General features: G+C 39.2%; 1 protein-coding gene across 2 annotated transcripts; it reads left to right on the top strand.

Moving 5' to 3' along the window:
* Window positions 1-1713: 1713 nt before the first annotated feature.
* On the top strand, window positions 1714-19170 carry FAM98B (family with sequence similarity 98 member B). 2 transcript variants are annotated; one of them, XM_054828064.1, is made up of 8 exons: window positions 1714-1870; window positions 2772-2920; window positions 3824-3958; window positions 4596-4771; window positions 11561-11641; window positions 12036-12152; window positions 14459-14626; window positions 16066-19170. In XM_054828064.1, the coding sequence occupies exons 1-8, from the start codon at window positions 1806-1808 to the stop codon at window positions 16402-16404; spliced, it is 1230 nt and encodes a 409-aa protein (XP_054684039.1). In that variant the 5' UTR covers window positions 1714-1805; the 3' UTR covers window positions 16405-19170. The 2 variants fall into 2 exon arrangements, with proteins under 2 accessions (XP_054684039.1, XP_054684040.1); XM_054828065.1 differs by lacking the exon at window positions 1714-1870 and adding an exon at window positions 2063-2212.
* Window positions 19171-19723: the final 553 nt, after the last annotated feature.

Below are 19723 nucleotides of genomic sequence, written 5' to 3'. Positions count from 1 at the left end.
CAGGTTGCATAAAGCTACAACTTAAGAAAGGGAAGCAAAACTCTCTATTTCTGAGCATCTTGTTTTCTCACTCTATTAATTGGACACTATTAATTGGATATTATTGTTGTTTAAACAGGAGTAAGAGTTCTTATTTTCAGAATCTCTGCTCTCAGATGCATGCTCCTTCATTTAGAGAAATTATGATGTTAACCCATTTGAAACAAAAGTCCTCTTAAAGCTCAGTCATATGGAGCAAGACACGGTTGAGAGTTGTGAAAGAGACCGCTGAGCTCCTGGCGCTGATGTACATCATATGGTCGACATAAGCCTATCAGACTTTAAGATGCTCTTCTTTCCACCAACTGCCATAAATTATGTTTTCAATTTCTAGATATCTGTCTCTGTGTGTGTGAGGATGTCATGGCTGTCCTGATTTTCTTTTTTTTTTTTAAAAAAGCTTAGTACTCAATAAAGCCACGTCTTCTGCTAAATGGAAATAATTCAAAATAGTTGCTACAAAAAATGTGGAGATTTTGCTCATTAAGAATATCTATGTGTCAATTACGTCCATCTGATTGCATGCCTTTACAGGTGTTCATCACAGATTCAGCCGCTGGATTTTCTGAAGGTCCATATAAGACAACGCTGGTTAAAAAAAGTAGAATTTTCCTTCTAGTTAATAGGAAAGATAGGAGTCTACGGCTGAGCTAGATGAAATAAAAAACCTCTGAGGAGCTAAAGTAACAGTATTGTTTTAGAGGGAATTTGGGAGATGCTTCACCAGAAGTGGCTGTGTGTGAGGTATAAAACAGGGATAGTTTGGGACCAAACAGACAAAAAAAGCTGGCGCTAGTTTATGTCTCTCTCTTGACATTGCTGTCACTTGGAAATGAAAACCCAGACGTCTCAAAATAGACTACAAAGCTGTATGGCGCTTCCAAGGTCTGCATCCCAACGGCCACATCCAGATAGAAACTCCTCGGTCAGGAGCAGCCGGTCACGCTCATAGCTGGTACCATCACGTCTGTCAGTACAACATAACCCACCTATCCTAGCTTCCCTCTGTAATGTATTAAAAATATCATAAACAACCTGGATTTTAAATTCAACCAGGCTCTGGAAGCCGGTCCCTGCCAGGCCCTGGGGCAGGGCAGAGGCCCCCCACAGCGGAAAACCATGCTACAGGGGCCTGCATTCACAGTCTGCAGGGCCTCAGGCAGTTTCACAGTTTGAAATTCAGAGACATCCCAGAAATACTTGCAGGCGTCCAGCCTACGAACCTGCTTTTGTTCACCACGTCCCAAACCAGGCGTGGGGCAGGCTGTAAGGGTCTGTGGGTGGCAGAGCTGGATCCCTAGGCACGAGCCATGTCTGGAGGCCGAAAGGGTGGCCGTGGTCTCTCTTGGTCCCGTATTTCTCCAGGTGGCTGGTACCTGATGGAGCAGGGGTGACGGGTGAACTGACTGCAGCGGGCAGCGGTTTGGGGCCAAATCCGGAGCTGGGCAGCAGGGACAGCCGTAGAGCCAGGAGATGAACCCCGCCAGGACAGGGTGAGGGCGGTTGGATGCTCCTCAGTAAGGGAGGAAAGCAAGGGCCGGCCTGTACGTAAGGTCATCTCCAGCTATGTGCGACTCGGTGGCACAGGGCGGCCCTGCAGCCCCTCCGAGCGGGGCAGGCAGCCGCCGGGAGAGGGGGCGGGGGCAGCCCGAGGCCTCCCGCCGGGCCCGGGGCCTTCGGCGGCGGAACGCAGTGGCGGGCGCAGGTTGCGGAGGGCCGGTTTGAGGAGGGCACAGCGCAGCGCGGCGGGGAGCCGCGGCGCCGGCATGAGGGAGCTGGCGCCCGGCCTGAAGATGGAGTGCGACATCTTGGACGCGCTGGAGGCCTTGGGGTAATCGGGGAGCAGCTGCGGCTCCCCCTTCGCGGGGCGAAGGGCCGAGGGGAGCCCGCCGCTGCGCTACCCGGCCGTGCGCGGAGCGGAGCTCCTTCGCCGCGCCGGGAGGCCGGGCCGGAGGCGGGGGGGCGGAGGGGAGCGGAACGGAGCGCGGCGGGGAGCCAGGGGGCGGCGGAGGGACGGGCCCCGCGTTCCGGCGGGTGCCGGGGGAGGCCCGACGGCGGCTGGGGCTGGGCCTCTGGCCTCGCCCGGGAGCGGGGTCACGGCGTCTGCGTTGGGCTTGCCCTGGTTGTAATGGGGGAAGACGAAGGAAGCGTGGCTGCACGGGCGCTTCTCCGGGTACAGGGGGTTAAAAGCGCGGGGAGGCCGGGGCTGTCCGGGCAGCGCCTCTGCGGGGGCGGCCGGGTCTCCCGCCGGCCGGGTCTCCCGCTGCCCGGGCCGTGCCCGCCGCCCGGTTCGTGCCCGCCTGCCTCCCGCGAAGGTGCTTCGGATGCAACAGAGCAGCAACAACGTGAAACTTAGTTTAGTTTTCAGTTATCTTATTGCCAGTACTCTAGGGCAGTGGGTTGTTAATGGCAGAAGGAAATTCGTTTGTCTAAACACTTGAATTAATACTCGAATTCTTGTGCATTTAGCATGTACTGAGGCATGAAACTGTTTTCATACGCACGTGTGAAATGCCCGCCTCCTGTTTTCTGACAAGCCATTCTGTTTATAAATTACCACTCATTTTTTGGCATGTTTCAAAAAAGTCTCAATTATTCCTTGACAAAAGTGACTTACAAAGATTAATTTCTTTCGGTGTAGTTACGAACCAGCTTATATTAAAATGATTTTAAGATGTGTATATTTTATGTTGAACTTACTTCGTAATGCTGATGTTTATGTCTCTGTGCAGGTACACGGGTCCTCTGTTGGAGGAGGAAGCCCTGAACAAAGCAGCAGAAAATGGATTGTCTTCACCAGAATTTTTTGAGCTTTGCGTTTGGTTAGGTTCCCAAATAAAGTCACTTTGTAACATGGAAGAAAGCATCACTTCAACAGATGGTATACGAATGTTAATTTATTGATGCAACTTAGTATTTGTTCAGTGGATTTAGACCCATATTGTTCAGCCAATAGTGAAATTACAGTGTTGACGTTTAGAAGATAGCCAAAAGGTAGCCAGACCGAGGCTGATATTTGCGTGTATGTGGCTCTTAGATTAAGGCCTTGTCTTGTGAAGATTCTGTCAAAAGAAAAAAAAAAGTGGGTTTTTTTTTAGATCTACATAAATCTAAAAAGTACATTCATGCATCCTATGAGTGGTTGTTATATGTAATCATATTTTGGTGGCTTAAATTCCAGTGCCTGGTATTTTCAGTTAGTAGTTCCAATGCAGTGTTCCATTCAGCACTGTGCATAGATACGCGAGTCGCTTGTTAGCGACCTGATTCTTTCTGTTGAGTGCTGGAACTTGGATGAGATTTTATACTGCTTATGTTTTCACAAAAAAATAGTAAAACTAAAAACAATCATTGAAAATAATGAGCTCATGACTCCTGTAAGTTGTTAATCAGAAAATTAATTACTGTGATATGCTGTTTTGTGACATAACCTGTTCACTTGATAGTGATGTTCCTATGATCTGAAGAAGAAATAAGCACTGACTGTTATTCTGCTAGGCATGAATTGCTGGTTCATTCCAATCATTTGCATTCGTATCTTCAAAGACTGCTGTAACATCACCTTCTCATTTAAAACATGCGTACAATATTGCCGTAGCTACTAAAAGGCTTGTCCACTTGTATGTAGGACTACTTTAAGAAAAAAGAAAATGTTACTAGGGTGGTAGGAGGTAAATCTTTGTCTGGGCTGTTGAAACGTGCAATTTAAATGTATAAGTTGAGAAGATTAGAGTGTGATGTTTCTGTAAAAAAACATTTGCTTTGCATTTATTTATTCCCATAGGTGATAAAGATATAGAGAGCTTCCAGCTTGAGATTAGTGGCTTTCTGAGAGAAATGGCTTGTCCGTATTCATCACTTATATCTGGAGACATCAAGGACAGATTAAGAGAGAAGGAAGATTGTCTTAAACTCCTCTGTAAGTTATAACTATTTTTCCCATTTATATTACAGTATTTTACATGCATGTTCTGTCATTATTGTACAATTTAAATAGTTCTCTATGTGTATTTGTATACAATCATTACAACCTAGCTGAGCATGCATCAGCTCACTTCTGCAGAAGTGGAAAATAGAAAACTATTAGAAAACTCCTTTAGTAGAAACTAAAATTCCTTTGCGAAGTATGGGTCAACATACTGAGGCCTCCTGATCCCTCTCTTGATCCAGTTCCAACTCAGCCAAAACCGAGACCTTGCTTCCCACGTTTCTGAGAGGTTTCTGGGCAGCTTATAAGAAAATATATGTGATTCAAAGCAAAGTCTAGGTTTAAGCTGGACTTGGACAAAGGAGTAGCAACAGGAACCAGTCCGATAATACGAAATTAGCCAAGGAGCTAGGGGTCTGGTGGCGGAAGTGGGTTAAGCAGTTAAACACAATGTGTAGTCTGAAGGTAGGAAGTCAGGCGAGAGTTAGTTCAGAGAAAGAATGGGAAACTGATAGTGTCTCCCTTTTATCATGGTCTTATTATAAATGTATATATTTGTATATGAGAATGTGGATGCAGAATTATTCAAGTGTCTCTAAATCTGCCATTATGACGCTTTTCTCTCTAGTATTTCTAAGTACAGAACTTCAGGCTTTAAAGATATTGCACAGCAAGAAAATTAAAGGCTCTCATTTGGAAAAGCACAATGAAATCTATCAGGAAGTGCAAGCTATTTGCGATGCACTGGGCCTGCCAAACTCCTCGTCTGATATTCCTCCCTTGTTAACCAATGTGGAACAAAAGGTATGGGCTTTTACGTGTTCTCTCTATTGTTAAACTGTTATCTCTGTAGGCATTCATCTTGGATATTAGTCTAGTCCACAAAAGCACCACCTGACAAGTGCAAAGGAATTTTTATTCGGAAAGCCAGCTTAGTGTTCAAGTTAAACTGTTTTAGTTATGAGGTGAAGTATTTCGCCATTTCCCTGAGGATGTGATGTACCTGATGAGGCATATTTACCATGCAAATTTAGGGTATGAGTTGAAGTAACATGGTTTTCCTGTTACCCATTCAATGTGCTGCAGCAAGCAGATGACTTTGAATAATACCTGATTGCACATTTATGTACCTCTAGTCGTTTCTGGGATGTATTTAAATTTAATATCCAAAACATAGATTTTTGCTTTTTAGCTTATGAATTTCTTAATTGCAAGTATTGTTTTGTTAGTGCCATTTCCTTAGCTACAGAAGAGGATGAAAATGCCTGAATTGCCAAGTTAGCGTGTCAATAAGCCAACTTAAACCTTATTCGACAGGATGGTTCTTTCAGTTGCATCCCACCAGTTTCTAACTCACTTCACTGATGTGATCCTTAATCTGACTTCCTCATTGTCGATCGTAGGGTGGAATCTTCCACTCCTGGGGTTGAATTTATCTTCGTCAGGCAGCTAAAAGCTTTACTCTTTATTTCTCCCTAGCATTTGGGGAGACAATGGGTGACTGATCACCTCTACGAATTATGAGAGATACATGGAAAGAATCTCCTGCTGCTGCTGCTCTTTGAGTTTAATAATTTTACATGATTATGCTGGTGGTTTTTTTTTTCTTCCTCCTCTCCTCATTGCCCAATGGGCAGTTGAACATTCAGAGGTTTTGGGGAGGGAAGGCCTGTTACTTGCATGGTTTTCTTACATCTGTTTAGCGTGACAAGACAAAACCTTTAATAGATGCATGTATAAAAAGCAGCATCCAGGTGATGGTGGAAATGCCTATTCCTGCACTATTACTGTGCTAGATCTATTTCATTCTAATGAGATCTTTATATCCAGTCTTTCCATTAAATATATTTGAAAGAATGAAGAAGTAATTCTAGCACTGTTTTCTGAGGATTAAAATGTCAGACTTCCAACTAATAACTGATTGAAACTTGCCTAGTACTGTTGATCTCCCTCTGTGGGTGTTAGCTGTGCTTACATCCATGTGGGTTTGTAGGCTGCAGCCATGGGCAGTGGCCTTCCTCACTTCCTTGCTTCCCTTGTTGGGTACAGATTTAGTTTCATCCCATGTTGAAGGTGTAGGACTCTAGTTCTGCAGTTGGAGGACAGCAAGATCAGACCTGATGGGTCAGTTCCTTCACATGCATACACACAGTCTAGAAAGTTTTCTTTGAATTATTCGACTCCTGGTATGTGTCACCTTTTGCAAAAAGTCCAAGATTCCCTTTCAGACAGGATCACAGGCTTGTATTGGTGTGTAGGGTCTTACTGTTACAGTTTCACAAGTACTAAAATGAGCAAATGGGCAGAATCTGTAAAACTTGTTATCTTTTTTTATTTTTTTTTTTTAAATAATACTACCTCAGCTATTTTGTGACGGTTTCCAGGTCTGTTGGTTCCACAGTGGTTATGTCACTTGTATTCGCTTCAGAGTGTAGAAGGGTGGCAAGACTAGTTCATTCGTCTTCTGTGACTCCAAATTAATAGTGTAATTTGTTCTCTGCATGTTTCATCCCTTACAAACAAAGGATTCTCTTCCTCCCTCTCAAGAGATTTTGGAAAATTTCTTCTGTATGTTTCCTTGTCCTTCATCCCTTACTTTAATGTGGCACAGGTTCAGAGTTATTTTGATACAGTACAGAGTTAGACACTGACATTTGTAGATATTTCTGCGTTAGAATGATGATACCACCGATCGGAATTCATTAGCTTTGTAAACATTTTTTTCAGAGTGCCGTTTGTTACTTTTATTTAGATTCTTGCAAAAATTCACTTGCAGTGATCCTTTTTTTTTAATATTTTGTTGCTTCTGATTTAATTAGGTTCTGTGTAAAATTGCACCACTGATTTTTAGTATTATACTGTATCATTTGAAATAGAATATTGCATACTAATCTAGCATTTTTATTGCATTTGCAAATGTATCTGCAGCATTTCAACATGTCTACTCTTTGTCTCTGTCTAGCATCTTCAGCATTGTCAGTAGCTGTGGGAATAGTTCTGAGAATAGTTTGGCTGTGCAGCAGCAATCTACCAAAGGGACAGATCACACATTGTATTTTGGTATGGAATGTTAGCACATTGATTGTTTTTAATGATTTATTAGTTTATTTAAAAGATGAGTATAAAGTCAGGATTGTTTTCTTCATTCAAGCTGTGAATTTTATAGTAGCTCAAATTTTGAGTATGCAGTCATAGGAAATACCTTTTAAATTTGCATCTCCTGCAATAAACTGGGGTAGTGGTTATCAACATACATAATAAAATGTGAGAGATTCATTGACAGTATTACAGCCTCCTACCACTACATATATTTTACTTTATTCTATATCACTGAAAAACTAATAGTAATTTTTAGTTGTTTTTTTAAGATGCTGTTCCCTTGTAAAGTATATTTTCACAGGGTAACTCTCCGGGGCATTCTGAAATTTAGTACCAGAACCACCAGAAATTCTAAATGAACATTGATCCAAGATTCAGAAAAGTTTATACCAGCGTCGTGCTTTGTAACTCATACTCACATCTGGCTTTTTTCCAATCAAGCTAATGTGAGTTTCACATCTAATTACAAAGTGACATTCTAATACTGTTTATTTGAAAGACTTCTTAATACGATATTATTCGCAAGACTTGTAAATTTTTTTGCCTGCACTATTTGTTTTATAATGTGGGAAAAGTAGTCCCCTATTAGTAGAGAAAGAAAAGAATCTATAAAGGATTACCAAAGAAATTAAATCCAAACTAAAATAAGATTTAACTGAATTATGAGAAGAATATCTTTAAAAATATTTGGGAATACTTCCTAGAACTTCTTCATATTTAAGTTAGCGTGTTGCTTTTAACCGTTAGTGTTTATTAACTGTACAGACATACTTGTGCCTGTATTTTAAGTATCGATGTAGTTGCAGGGAACAAGATGAAAGAGTTGTCCTATTCACCAGACATAGAGTTTAAACTAAAATGTCTTTAACTTTAGATAAATGCTGAACTTAAAATGATCTGCAGGTAAATGGAAGAGAGGCAGAGGATGGGTTAAAAATATTTTGTGCTTGAGATTTTAGGTGATCTTTCTGCAACTGTGTGGTACACTTTATGGCTAATTAAGACAATGTTAAACTGTTGATAGTTTAACTTAAATTAGTAAAATGACACCTCTCTCCATGTCAGAATCTTGGAAACTCTGGAGGTGCATGCATATATGATGTTTATCTGTGCAAATGGTGTTAAACATAAAAATTACCACTTTATTTTGACAGAGGGTAAAGGTAATTAATAAGTATATGGAACAGGGTAGTGAAATGTGACCTAATTTTTTTTTAAAGGAGTATAGATGTATAAAACAGATGAGAAATGTCATGTTCAATACATAAAAATATGCTTCATTTGGTAACAACAGAATAACTGTATATTTTTATACAGCAGATTTTGAAGTCAATATTTTTGTCTCAAACATATCAATTAACTGATTTGTTTTTAAACTATTTTTAGAGTGTATATGAACTTCCAAAGCAATCCCATAAATATTTAATGTTACCGAGGTCACCGATTACACAATATGTCGAATAGTCAAATATATTTGCCTCCATCTAGCAAACCATTAATTGGTTTGCTTTTTACAGCTGAGTGTGTGAGAACTTCAGGATGATTTGGCTGTTAGAATTTATTTTGCATTTCTATGACTATGTTTTCACTGTTCTTTTATCTGTGCACTGCTTTTGGTATCGTTCCCACTTAGACATGCACACTTCTTTCTGGGTTTTGGCGGTGGTGGGTTTTTTTTCAACTCCTGCTTATTCTTCTTAATCTAGGGCAACTGTCATGTTTAGGTATGTGGGTCATAACGTAGATTCTCACATCAGTTGTACCCTTGTCCTCTGGCAGACAGGATGTATGTCGAAGCTCCTGTGCTCGTAGCCCTGCTGTCACTCAAGGCTGGATGATGTATTCTGCAACTGTGAGGCAGCTCAGCTTATTTCCCCGTTATAGTTGTAGGATATGCCCTCAGTCCTGCTGATGGGAGCGAGCGAGTAAAGTGGAGATTCAGTAATCTGCGTATGACTTTACAGTGTGTCACAAACATGAATGTAGACCAGTTAGTTCATCAGTGAAAAGATTCCTTCTTAAATGTTGCCTGGTTAATAAATCTGTCACTGGATAAAATTACATAGATCTCCTCTTTAACTTGGAAAGAAAAGGTTGCAGAAATCTGGGGACAGTTTCCCAGTCAATAAAGGATTGTTTCGTTTAGCTGCTCTTGTTTCTTCCAGTTCTGATTTTCACTGATTATCTACCTTAATTGTTCTCTCTAAACTTCCTTCCATTTTTTAGTTTAGGGAGATCAGGAGTACGCAGTGTTGGGTTAAGTTTTTTAATTGCGATCAACTTGTGATGGCAGAATGTATTGCTTTTGTCTGTGGAGCCCAGTGTTGTATTTACCTCCTAGCTGCCCTTGCAGCTGCAAACTTGCAATAATTCTAATCTCTAGATAGTATTCAGCATCACTGGTTTCCAGATTTCCTTTCATTCTGTAGCTATAAATTACATTGAGGATTTGTTTTGGTTTTGTTGTGTTGTTTTTTTTCCAGCAGCCAATCTCACTTTGATAGACTCTCTTTCTTTCAACTCATTTGAACCTTTGAGGTTGCATTTCTGGCCTTAATGGTATATGGATAGATACCTCATGCCTATTACAATTTTTAATTAATCTGCCATTTATTCTTTCTTTGATACTAATTACTGATTTCTTCATCTCTTGCTGTCATGCTGATCTTACTATATTGTTAATTATTAACTTTAGGTTTTGATTCTTTAGACATTTGTTTAAATTCAAGCATAGTTTGTGCTTAGGTACATTTGAATTTTGAAGTACATTATGAGAGGCATCATGTACATGCTTCACTAAAATCAAACCAAGTTTGCTACATTTAGAAGTCAGACAAATCAGACAACCCTGGAGGGCTTTTTGTAAAGAATATAAAGGTTACAAAGAAGCAAGAATTAACAGAGAAAGAGGAGTGTGGGGATCACTAAAGTACATGGAACTGAACTTCACCCCTTATTGTAATGTCTTTTTTGATATGGGTGGAGTATGATAGCAGGGAATATTACAGTACTAGATGGCCACTTTTCAGATACTACTAGGCTGTCTTTTCTGCTGGAGTCAAAATGCTGTTTTGCCATAACTTGCTCACTGCACAACACTTTTTACTTCTGACTTTTTCTGGGCGTATTATGTTTTTAACTTGCCCCAATGCCACCCAAAGGTGGTGTAAAAAGAACAAAATATACACCTTGGTTTTCACACAAAATTTGAGATGAGATTCTTTCCTTGGTATATGCAAAAAAAGGAAAAGGAGATAATTATAGAAACCGTGAAATATGAGAATTGATTTATCAAGTATTCTTTTTCAAGGAACTTTCTTTACTCAATTAACTAGGTGCTCTAGAATTTGATTTTTGTCTCCTAGAATTTTTTTATAGTGATCACTGGAGGTTGATATTTCTATAATATGTAGAGCTCAAAACTCTGACAAGATGAACTAAGATAATACTGGAAGAATGAGCTTTGAACCTTACCTTTATGATAAATTCAGTGTAAATGCCTCCGTGCCTACATGAAGTCTTACAATCCTTGCCAATGTATCTAATGGCTGTCCTCAGCTACAGGTTTTACTGTCGATCATGCACTACCTTAATCCTTCCTTGTGACATGTAAAAGAAAATTAACTCTAGTTTTAGACTTGTTTGACTTAGTTCCCCATAATTATTTACAAAAGCAAATGAAGATGATGTTCTCCCCATCAGACTGTGTGCAAAACTTGCAGGAACAATAATATGCATGGAGTCTCATCCAGATGAAAAATCAGCTGGCCATAAAGTTAGGTATGAGTGTTGTTCATGATAATGGTTTTAGAAGAGCTGTGCCAAAGGAAGTTCCTTCAAGAAGAGAAGGTGGAGGTTTCCTGTAATGACAGAGGAGAATGCAGTGGCGTTTGGAAGGCAGAAAGAGAGAGCATATGTCATCCCCGATTATTAAGGGCAAAAAACTAATGGAAGGCTGATAGGGAGTGAATGCAAAAGTCTTAATGTTAAATGGAACCAATTATAGGATTAGAAGAAAATTAGTGAGAAAGAATGACTGTATACCTATAGTATCTCCTGCCTTTCTTACTAGCACCAATCACCAGGTATTTGTAGCCAAGTCTATCAGTTGACAACAGAATGCCTAGCTTTCAGTTGTTACATTTCCTTCGTTGTACTTAAAACACTTGGTAATAAGTAAAATGAGTAATTTAACTAGCGCTACTGCTTATATGGACTTGATAAACTTGCCATATAGATATCATTCTGTTATAATTGGGAGGAGAAATGGTGTGCCATAAAATATTTTTGTATAGAGGTTGATCATTAGTGAAAGTATTCAGGAAATCTTTTTGTAATGGATGATAAGCCAGAAGATGCGTATCTGTTTGAGTCTGCTAAAACAAATGTGCCGTATTTGATCTTACGACTAGTGAATTGTGATTGCAGCAAATCGTGCTGAAATAAATGTAAATATAATTTGTGTTCTGAGAAGAAGTATGTGTTTTGTTTTAGATAAAGGACATTCTCTCAAAAGTTCAAAATAACCATGTGGGGAAATCGCTGCTAACAAAACCTCTGAATTCTGACCAAGTGGTAAGAAAAAGTCTTTCCATTTCTTTTCTGTATTTAACAGGATGGTCAAAATTAATGCGTATGGCTTCATCTAACTTTGTCCATTTTACAGTCACTGTTCTATTGCTAAATATTAATACTAAAATTCAGTTGCTAAATATTAACAATGCTAATCAGATACTTCCAGAATTAATGTTATAAAACAGACTTGGTGTTGATTCATCCACTTCTTAACTTTCAAAATATTTTGTGTATGCATACTACTGTAGCACTACACCGATGCACCCCTAATTTTATGTAGTTTATAGTGGTCACCCAGGGATAGACATCTTAGTTGCCAAATGGGATTAACTTCACATTGACTTCTATAACTTAATAGATTTCAGTGTTTGGGTTTTTCATTGTAACACTGCAGGAAAGATTGGAAAAAATCAATGATGCTCTTCGCAGTGAGTACGAATGTCGCAGACGTATGTTAATGAAGAGGCTAGATGTGACAGTACAGTCTTTTGGCTGGTCTGATAGAGCAAAGGTAAGCTTGCTGTATTTTTTGCTTCCTGTAGGTGGGAGTCTGCTACAGTTCCCCAGGTCTTCCTACCGAATATACATACGGTGTAAATACACTTCCATTACTGTTGTCTTCTTTCCAACCAGTTTCTCATCCCGGGTTGTAGCATCCAAGTCCTAGATATTGAGGAAGGAGAAGGATTTGACCAGATGGCACAGTTCGTCTTTTGTGACTGTTTATAGCTTCACAATTACAAATTCTAGCATCCTCTGTTGGGGTGTTCTCACCTCCCTCCAATCAAGTAAACTGGGGGGACCTCAGCATTTCTCACGCAGATGCAAAAGGAAGACAAACCATGGTCCTTAACGTAGATTGAGTGCAAAGAGTGACCCCCCGTAAAGGCAGCAACATTACAGTGACTGCCACATATCTTCAATTCAAAGCTACTGAATAAACAGATGGTCAGTTGAACAGGTTATTTGAATAGCAGCTTGTATGAAAAAACCCCACAATTTCTTGTAATCCTTCAGATGGCTAAAACTTCCAAACTACTCCTGTGGGTTTGTTCTGCTGGTGTCATTTTAATTGTGATCATTTCATTTGTACTATTTCCTAGCACTCTCTGTATATTAAAAAAATAGTCACGGTTTAACTAGTCTTGATATTTCTGAGCTAGAAGTAGCAATTGTTTCTATCCAAGAGAGTAGGGCGATAAGATAAAAAAATAATTGTAATTTGATGAATAAACCTGTGGGAAGCTGGAGGCAGATGTTTTTGCTCATGAGCTGCAAGATCAACTTTCCTTCCAAAGGATCGTTATATTTAAAACTTGGAAAGCTTACTGAAAGTGTGGGTTGTTACAAGTCTTTCTGGTGTCACAGTTTGTTATTGACACATGCAGACAGAGTCAGTTTCATGAAGCTCACTAAGCATCACTGGAGGACCTGGGTCTTGGTGCTGCTGTGCTGCATCGGAATGGCTCGCTATTTCATTTCTGCGGGGGTTGTGAATGCTTTTACGCTGCAGGAAAGGAAAAGGAGGGCATTTAGCTCACAGAAGCCAGGAGATGTCCCTACGTCTGTAACTTCCTTGTAGCTGTACAAATGCAACTATATATTTTCAGATTTAAAGTATACTTCTAAAATGTAGTTGATGTTAACTGATGGCTAGCTTAAATGGACTAAAACTTTAAGTCACTTGATATTATTCCATTCAAACAACAAGAAAAACAAAGAATACACTTTCACAATAGAACAATAGTTTAAAGAGATTTTTAATGATGATAAAGTAGTAAGATGATTCATCTTCCTGTCTTATAAAGACTGTTGATGTGAAAATAGTATGCAGTTACAGAAATAACCAGGTTACATATTAATTCAAGATTACCTATGATTTTTAATCTTTTTTCCTTATTTCTGTTGTAAAAATATCTGTTCATAACTTCTCCAAGAAGCTTTAGAGGATTGAAAATGTTTTGGCATTGATATAATTTATTTATTTTTTTTAAGCCAAGAGGCAAATTATTGTCCTTTTTTAATTTATTTGGTAGCTTGCCTTTTTTTCCCCACCATTAAATAGGTATTGATACCTTTCTCTGCTTTTGATGGTGTGGCGTTTTTTGTGTTTGGTTGGGTTTTTTTAACTTGTTCAGTCCCCAAGAGGGGTAAGTTTTCAGACTGAAATGGATCCATAAATGGTGTAATAATTGCACCTGTTGTCTGGTCCATCAAATTTAAATTTTTTTACTCTGAAGATCGTGCTAGATGTTCCCAGAAAGTGTATCTATTTTTCTTTTTTTGTTAAATGAAACATCAAAGTGTGTTTGGAAAAAAAACTTATTTTCTCCCCTTCTCAGTCTCACTTTTTCATGGCTTGCACAAGTGTTTTGCTGCATTGCTACATTTTAAATTTTTTTTTTTTCCACAAATCGAACTTACTTTGAAGCTTTGTTTGCATCACATTTAGAAATGATCTGTTAAATATGGCTATGTAAAGCGCTTGAGAGAGCAGTTTGGATTCTTAAATTTTAGTCTTTAGATATATTGGAAAACATCAAAGAATCTACTTGATGCTGGTGGATAAGAGAGTTTCTTTTGTAATGGTGTGAAGTTTCAGCATCAGTTAAACGTAATTGGCAGCATTTTTTGTCCAATAGCTCCATCAGTATGAAGAGAATTGGTAAGAACTGGCACTATATTTTGCAAGATAACCTAGATTTTCAGACATTACACCCTGTGTTCAAATTGAAACTTGCTGAGACCAATACATGGTTTATGATAAGTGTGTGTTTTATGCCTAGCAAGTAAGTTGCGTTTGATTTTATCATTTAGGTAAAAACAGATGACATAGCACGAATCTATCAGCCCAAGCGCTATGCATTATCTCCAAAGTCAACTATTACGCTAGCTCACCTTCTTGCTGCTCGAGAGGATTTATCGAAGATCATAAGAACCAGTAGTGGATCAACACGGGAAAATACAGTCTGTGCGATCAACAAGGTATACTTTTTTTCTTTCTGGGATGTGATATAAGGTCATGGGAGTTTACAGCCCTATCAAAAGTAATTCTGGAATTCTACTCTTTGCTTAATGTTTTCATTTCTTTTTTGCAAGATAGTTGGTGCTTTAAGAAAGGAAGGGTTGCAGCATTCCAGTAAACATTGCAGCAACTACTTTTTTCATCTTATTACACAGTCATGCAGCAGGATGAAACAGTAGTCTAGAAGAGAAGGAACAGTGGCGGGAGTATATGTGTGCACGTGTGTGCATAAGTGACCTCTTGAGTTCAGTGGAACTCCACACCTCAAGTTAAGGATACGTGTAAGTCTTTCTGGTATCAGTTCCTGGCCTATCTGTTGCCAGGATTATGTAGTTCAGTTTGTAAACCAGCGTCTTTAGTTTATCAGTCTATTATAAATCACAAAAGTCTCTGTGGAAGTGTCCTTTTGCTGCAAAGTAAAATTATTTAGTTTGGCTACAGTAACAAATAAATATTGTACTGCTTTCTCATGTGTGATAAAAGCTGAAGCTTGTGAGTAACAGTTTTACCATTCCAATGGTGACTAAGCCTGTTTTTATGAATCCTTTATTTACAGATTTTCCTCAAGTTCTGTGCCTCGCTTAGACACCCTTTAATATGTTTTGATCCCAAAGATTCTGAAATTTCTTAATCATTGCAGGATCTCAGAGAAAGTTGTTTTTTTTTTTCTTGAGAGAACTTTAGTTGGAGTGCCTGCGACTGACCAGTTTGTGTTAACAGTCTTCACACAGAGAGTTTAGGAAATATGAAAACAGCAACAAAAAGACCTACTTGGATACCTCTTTATTCTTCAACTTAAGGTTGTGTGTAACTTTGTCCAGTACAGTCTCCCCTTTTGTACCATAAGCAATATCCACCAAAGTCAAGATCCCTTTTTTTCTCTCCTTGGAAGTGTTGCTGCAGCAGGTGATGTATTTTGTGTGTCAGTAGTTTATAATCTAAGGCGTGCTGGCGTTCCTTTTAGAGTCGCACATCGGTTTGCCAATTTATGCTTTTATGCCAGGTGATTAGGTTTGAACTTGAACTTTGAAATTTAAGTAGAAGAGCAGCATCATAAGGAGTCTTTTCCATATGAATATATATTATATATGAATTATGTTTATTGCTTACTGTAATACTGATACTTCACACATGTAGTTTTCTTCATAAAGATTTCACGAAAGTAGTATGAGCTAGCTAGCTGCAGTTATTTCAGTTTTACAGGTGGAAAACAGGATTGCTTTCAGAGTTTGGTTGTGTTGTGGCCAGTTACAAGGACAGGAAATAGGGATCCTGCAGGGGACCATATTTCCTGTACAGAGCAGGCAGCATGTCTTTGTCCCTAGGAGCAGAGCCCTGTGCCCCTTCCAGTTATTATTACTATTTTTGAAAACTAAAAATGAGCTATTTTTCCATATAGGTTCTGATGGGGAGAGTCCCTGACCGTGGAGGCAGACCAACAGAGATTGAACCACCTCCTCCCGAAATGCCTCCTTGGCAAAAAAGACAAGAAGGTGGTGGAAGAGGTGGCTGGGGAGGTGGGGGTGGGGGTGGAAGGGGCAACTGGGGGGGTGGAGGAGGTAGAGGAGGAGGTGGTGGTGGTGGTTTTGGAGGTGGGGGGTTCAGAGGTGGTGGAAGAGGGGGAGGTGGCTTCCAAGGTGGCAGGGGAGATTACGGTGGCAGGGGAGGTTACAGTGGCAGGGGAGGCTATGGTGATCCATATGGTGGAAGAGGAGGGGGAGGATACCGAAGATACTAAAACACTGTAAATAGTAACAGAGTAACTGGCAAAATATAGTGGTGGTGTTTACTGGCGTCAGGAATCTAGATATGTTAACTTGGGTTTAGGTTAGAATTAGGTATGACCATATGAATCATTGCATTAGACCAACTGATGTTGTCATTGAATTCTTTTAGTTAACTGAACAGAACTTTTATACTAAAATGTGATGACTGAAGTCCTTGTTTTTCGTACTGCTCATATGGTGTTTTTAAATATGTCATTTTATTTAAAATAAGCCTCAAAAAACTGAATAAATCCCTTTCTAAACAAACAAAACATACATTATTTAATGTTCAGGCCTCTCTAGTTATTGCATGTTGCATGTCCACTCCTCTGCTCCAAAATGCTGTGTAGAAAAACGAAAATAGGCTTAAGAACCGGATGGAAGCACTTCTAAAAGACTGCTTTCAGGCTGTTTCTTTTCATCTAGTTTTCATGTGGGACGTGTAAACAAATTTTAATGTCAAATGTTGAAATCCTTAAGGCTTTGGTCAAAATAATTCAATTAGGTTTCTTATTCTTCCAGAATATCTCATAAAAGTAACATTCTGAATTAATACTCTACAGAAACTAATAAAATCAGGTTGTTTTGTGTGTTCATAAATATATCGCAGACTATTTGAAGGTCAGAGTGTGTACCGTAAACTCAGAATCATGGTGAGTTTTGATACTGTCTCTTTTCATTTTACCTGTTCTCCATTTTATTGATGTTTCATAAAAATAGTTTAAGATCAGATTGGGCAGGAAACTTCTGCAGCCATCATGTCTGGTAAGAGTTCATTTATATACTCCTTCTGAATCAGCCATGAGACATAAAGGTTTAGTAAGCTGAGAAAGCACATACCATTTCTTCCCACACTCCCACCCCCACCCCCCCTTTTTTTGTTTTCTCCCCTGCCTGCTCTGTTCGGGAATCGCCAGCTGCTCAGCTAAGAGACATCTCATACAGCAGTTGCCCTTACTCAGTGATTTCTGTTTCTTACTCCACCAGCCAATTGGACTGATAACCTAAAAGAAACTCTGTCTTGATACAGTATGGATGCCACCTTCTTCACAGACAGTGTTACTGTAGAAGGAGTTCGCTTTCATACAATTAAAGCTGTAAATACATGTGGACAGGAATTAAATTTAGAGTGGCCAGTTAAAGAAAAGAGTTTCTGTTGCCCAGCGTCGTATAGATCTCCTCTCCTGCTCTGAGGCCACTCCTGAGTACAGAGGTGGAACGGGGAGATGATGCACAAGTATATACTCATGACAGGATTCATCAGGGTACTGCAGAGAGGTTTGGGACAGCATCTGATAAACCTAGGGGTGTCTGTAGATTGCATAGCACTGAAACCTTGAAGCACTTTGAGTATGTAGCTGTAGGCTTAACTGCAGGTTGAACTTTAGAATTTGATTTTAGTTTTATGTACCACAGTTATGAGTTATTTTTGCACAGATTTCCTATTGGTGTCCATATTTGGTATGCTTTAAAGAAGATGTTTTCCCTTCAGGAACAGGTGCATCATGTCCCGTTCCATAGGCAGCTTCATGCATGATGGTAAAGCTTGGTTCAAAATCAAATTATTATCTCCTTCAGTAGCCTGTGTCAGATTTTATTAATTAGCCATCACTATCATTTCATTTGAAACTTTAATCTAGATGAACTTCAAAAGTTTCTCTTCTGTTATTTCCTCTCTGATCATAGTCTGCTTGAGAATGCTGCTGTGATGTGATAGATCCAGCCTTACTTTAGGGTCCCAGCAGGTGCCTAACAAAAAAAGGGCAGGAGTTTTCCTTGCTTGGATGTGAACTCTTGCAATAACGGCTTAACTTCACAAATTGATGACATACCAAGTGACGCTGCTGGCCTTGGAGCTGAAGTGTTGGTCAGCAAAGGAAGGACAGATTTGGTTTTAGCAACCAAAGCCTTAATGTAAAATTCTGTTTGCTCATCCCAATGTTATTTTTACTACAAGTAATTTCCAAACAGCAGTGAAGCACTGGGCTGCACCATGGAAATATGTTGGGAAAATCAAATGGTTTATCTATGCATAAAGATTTCATCAGTCTTAAGATGTGAAGTCGCACTGGTTTAGTTGAACTGTTGTAACCGTGGATGTGCCTTGGTGCTTTTACACTAATCACTTTATGCTGTTGGTAGCAGGCAGGACAGTTCTGAACAAAGTAAACCTGAATCAAGTGAACCAGCTATGTGCCCATGTGTAATTCTAACAGTTACATTATTTCAGTATCAGATTTCAGTTACATTTATGTAGACCATATAAAAGATGGAAATTTAAATAGGTTGGAGATTTTGGTTTTTTAATCTGGCCATTTCAGTTTTTCTTAAATAATTCCAAAATGTGAAGTCAGTAGTTGAAAACTAAAGTAAGCACCACCCCATTTCATAGAGGTGTCCTTCTCTGTCCTCTGTTATCAGAATGTCTGCTTTTAATTTATCAAAAGATGCAGTAATATCATGAAAATAATTGATTTAAGCCTCTTCTCAAATTTTGTATGTTTGTCTTGGGAAAATAAGTATTTTCAAAAATTCTGTTGCGAGTAAAACATTTTCATATATGTTTGTGAGCATTTTTGTGTTTATTCACACTTAGTGAATATCTACCTGAATATTGTTTTGTTTGATCAAGAACTGAAAAATAGGTTGGGGGGTTTTTTTTCAGGATTTGAGAGAGATGCTTTTGTTAACAGCTGTAAACGCTGAGGAATAAAGTACTGTATTTGAAGTTGTTTGCATCACTTGTGTAGTGTGATTTGGACCCACTATCCTCTGTTCCGCTTGTGTTTGTAAGGAAAAATTCCTGCTGGTGATGGAACTTCCTTTTTATGGTAATGAGAAATAACAGATATATTTTGACCAAAATGGAGAAGGCTGTAGATAACAATGTAGGAAAATTTCAACAGCCAGGGCATGTCACAAATACATCCCTTTTACATTGTCTGGGATTACTAAGGAATCTCAGTTACATTTTATCTTAGTTAAAAAAAGACATAGGTCTGTCATCCTTAATTTTGTCTTTATGTAAACTAAGGAAATATCCAATGACTTCTGAAGTTTTTTTTTCAATTTCTATAATTATGAAGTAGACCAACTTGTTTTGTATGTGCAAGACTGTAGAGCAGATTTGCCCATATAAATAGGAATTGTGTTTTCCAGAGCTAGTCTGCACTCGTCTTCTTCCCTCACCTCCCTCAGATGATGGAAGACAACTGGTGAATGTTCATTGCCCTGTATAAAACATACTTGAGATGAGGTACTTTGAGGTTTACTACAAGGTAAAGAACAGCA

The sequence above is a fragment of the Grus americana genome, chromosome 5 (assembly GCF_028858705.1).
Source record: "Grus americana isolate bGruAme1 chromosome 5, bGruAme1.mat, whole genome shotgun sequence".
Classification (NCBI taxonomy): Eukaryota; Metazoa; Chordata; class Aves; order Gruiformes; family Gruidae; genus Grus; species Grus americana.
The sequence above is the reverse complement of the archived record's forward strand: the minus strand, read 5'-3'. Positions and strand labels throughout refer to the sequence as shown.

Bases quoted from the DNA above. Each gene is read 5' to 3' on its own strand.
- FAM98B (XM_054828064.1), top strand. From the start codon at position 1,806: ATGAGGGAGCTGGCGCCCGGCCTGAAGATGGAGTGCGACATCTTGGAC. The intron at 3,959-4,595 runs GTAAGTTATAAC...TTTTCTCTCTAG, and splicing joins AGATTGTCTTAAACTCCTCT to TATTTCTAAGTACAGAACTT. The intron at 12,153-14,458 runs GTAAGCTTGCTG...TTTATCATTTAG, and splicing joins GCTGGTCTGATAGAGCAAAG to GTAAAAACAGATGACATAGC.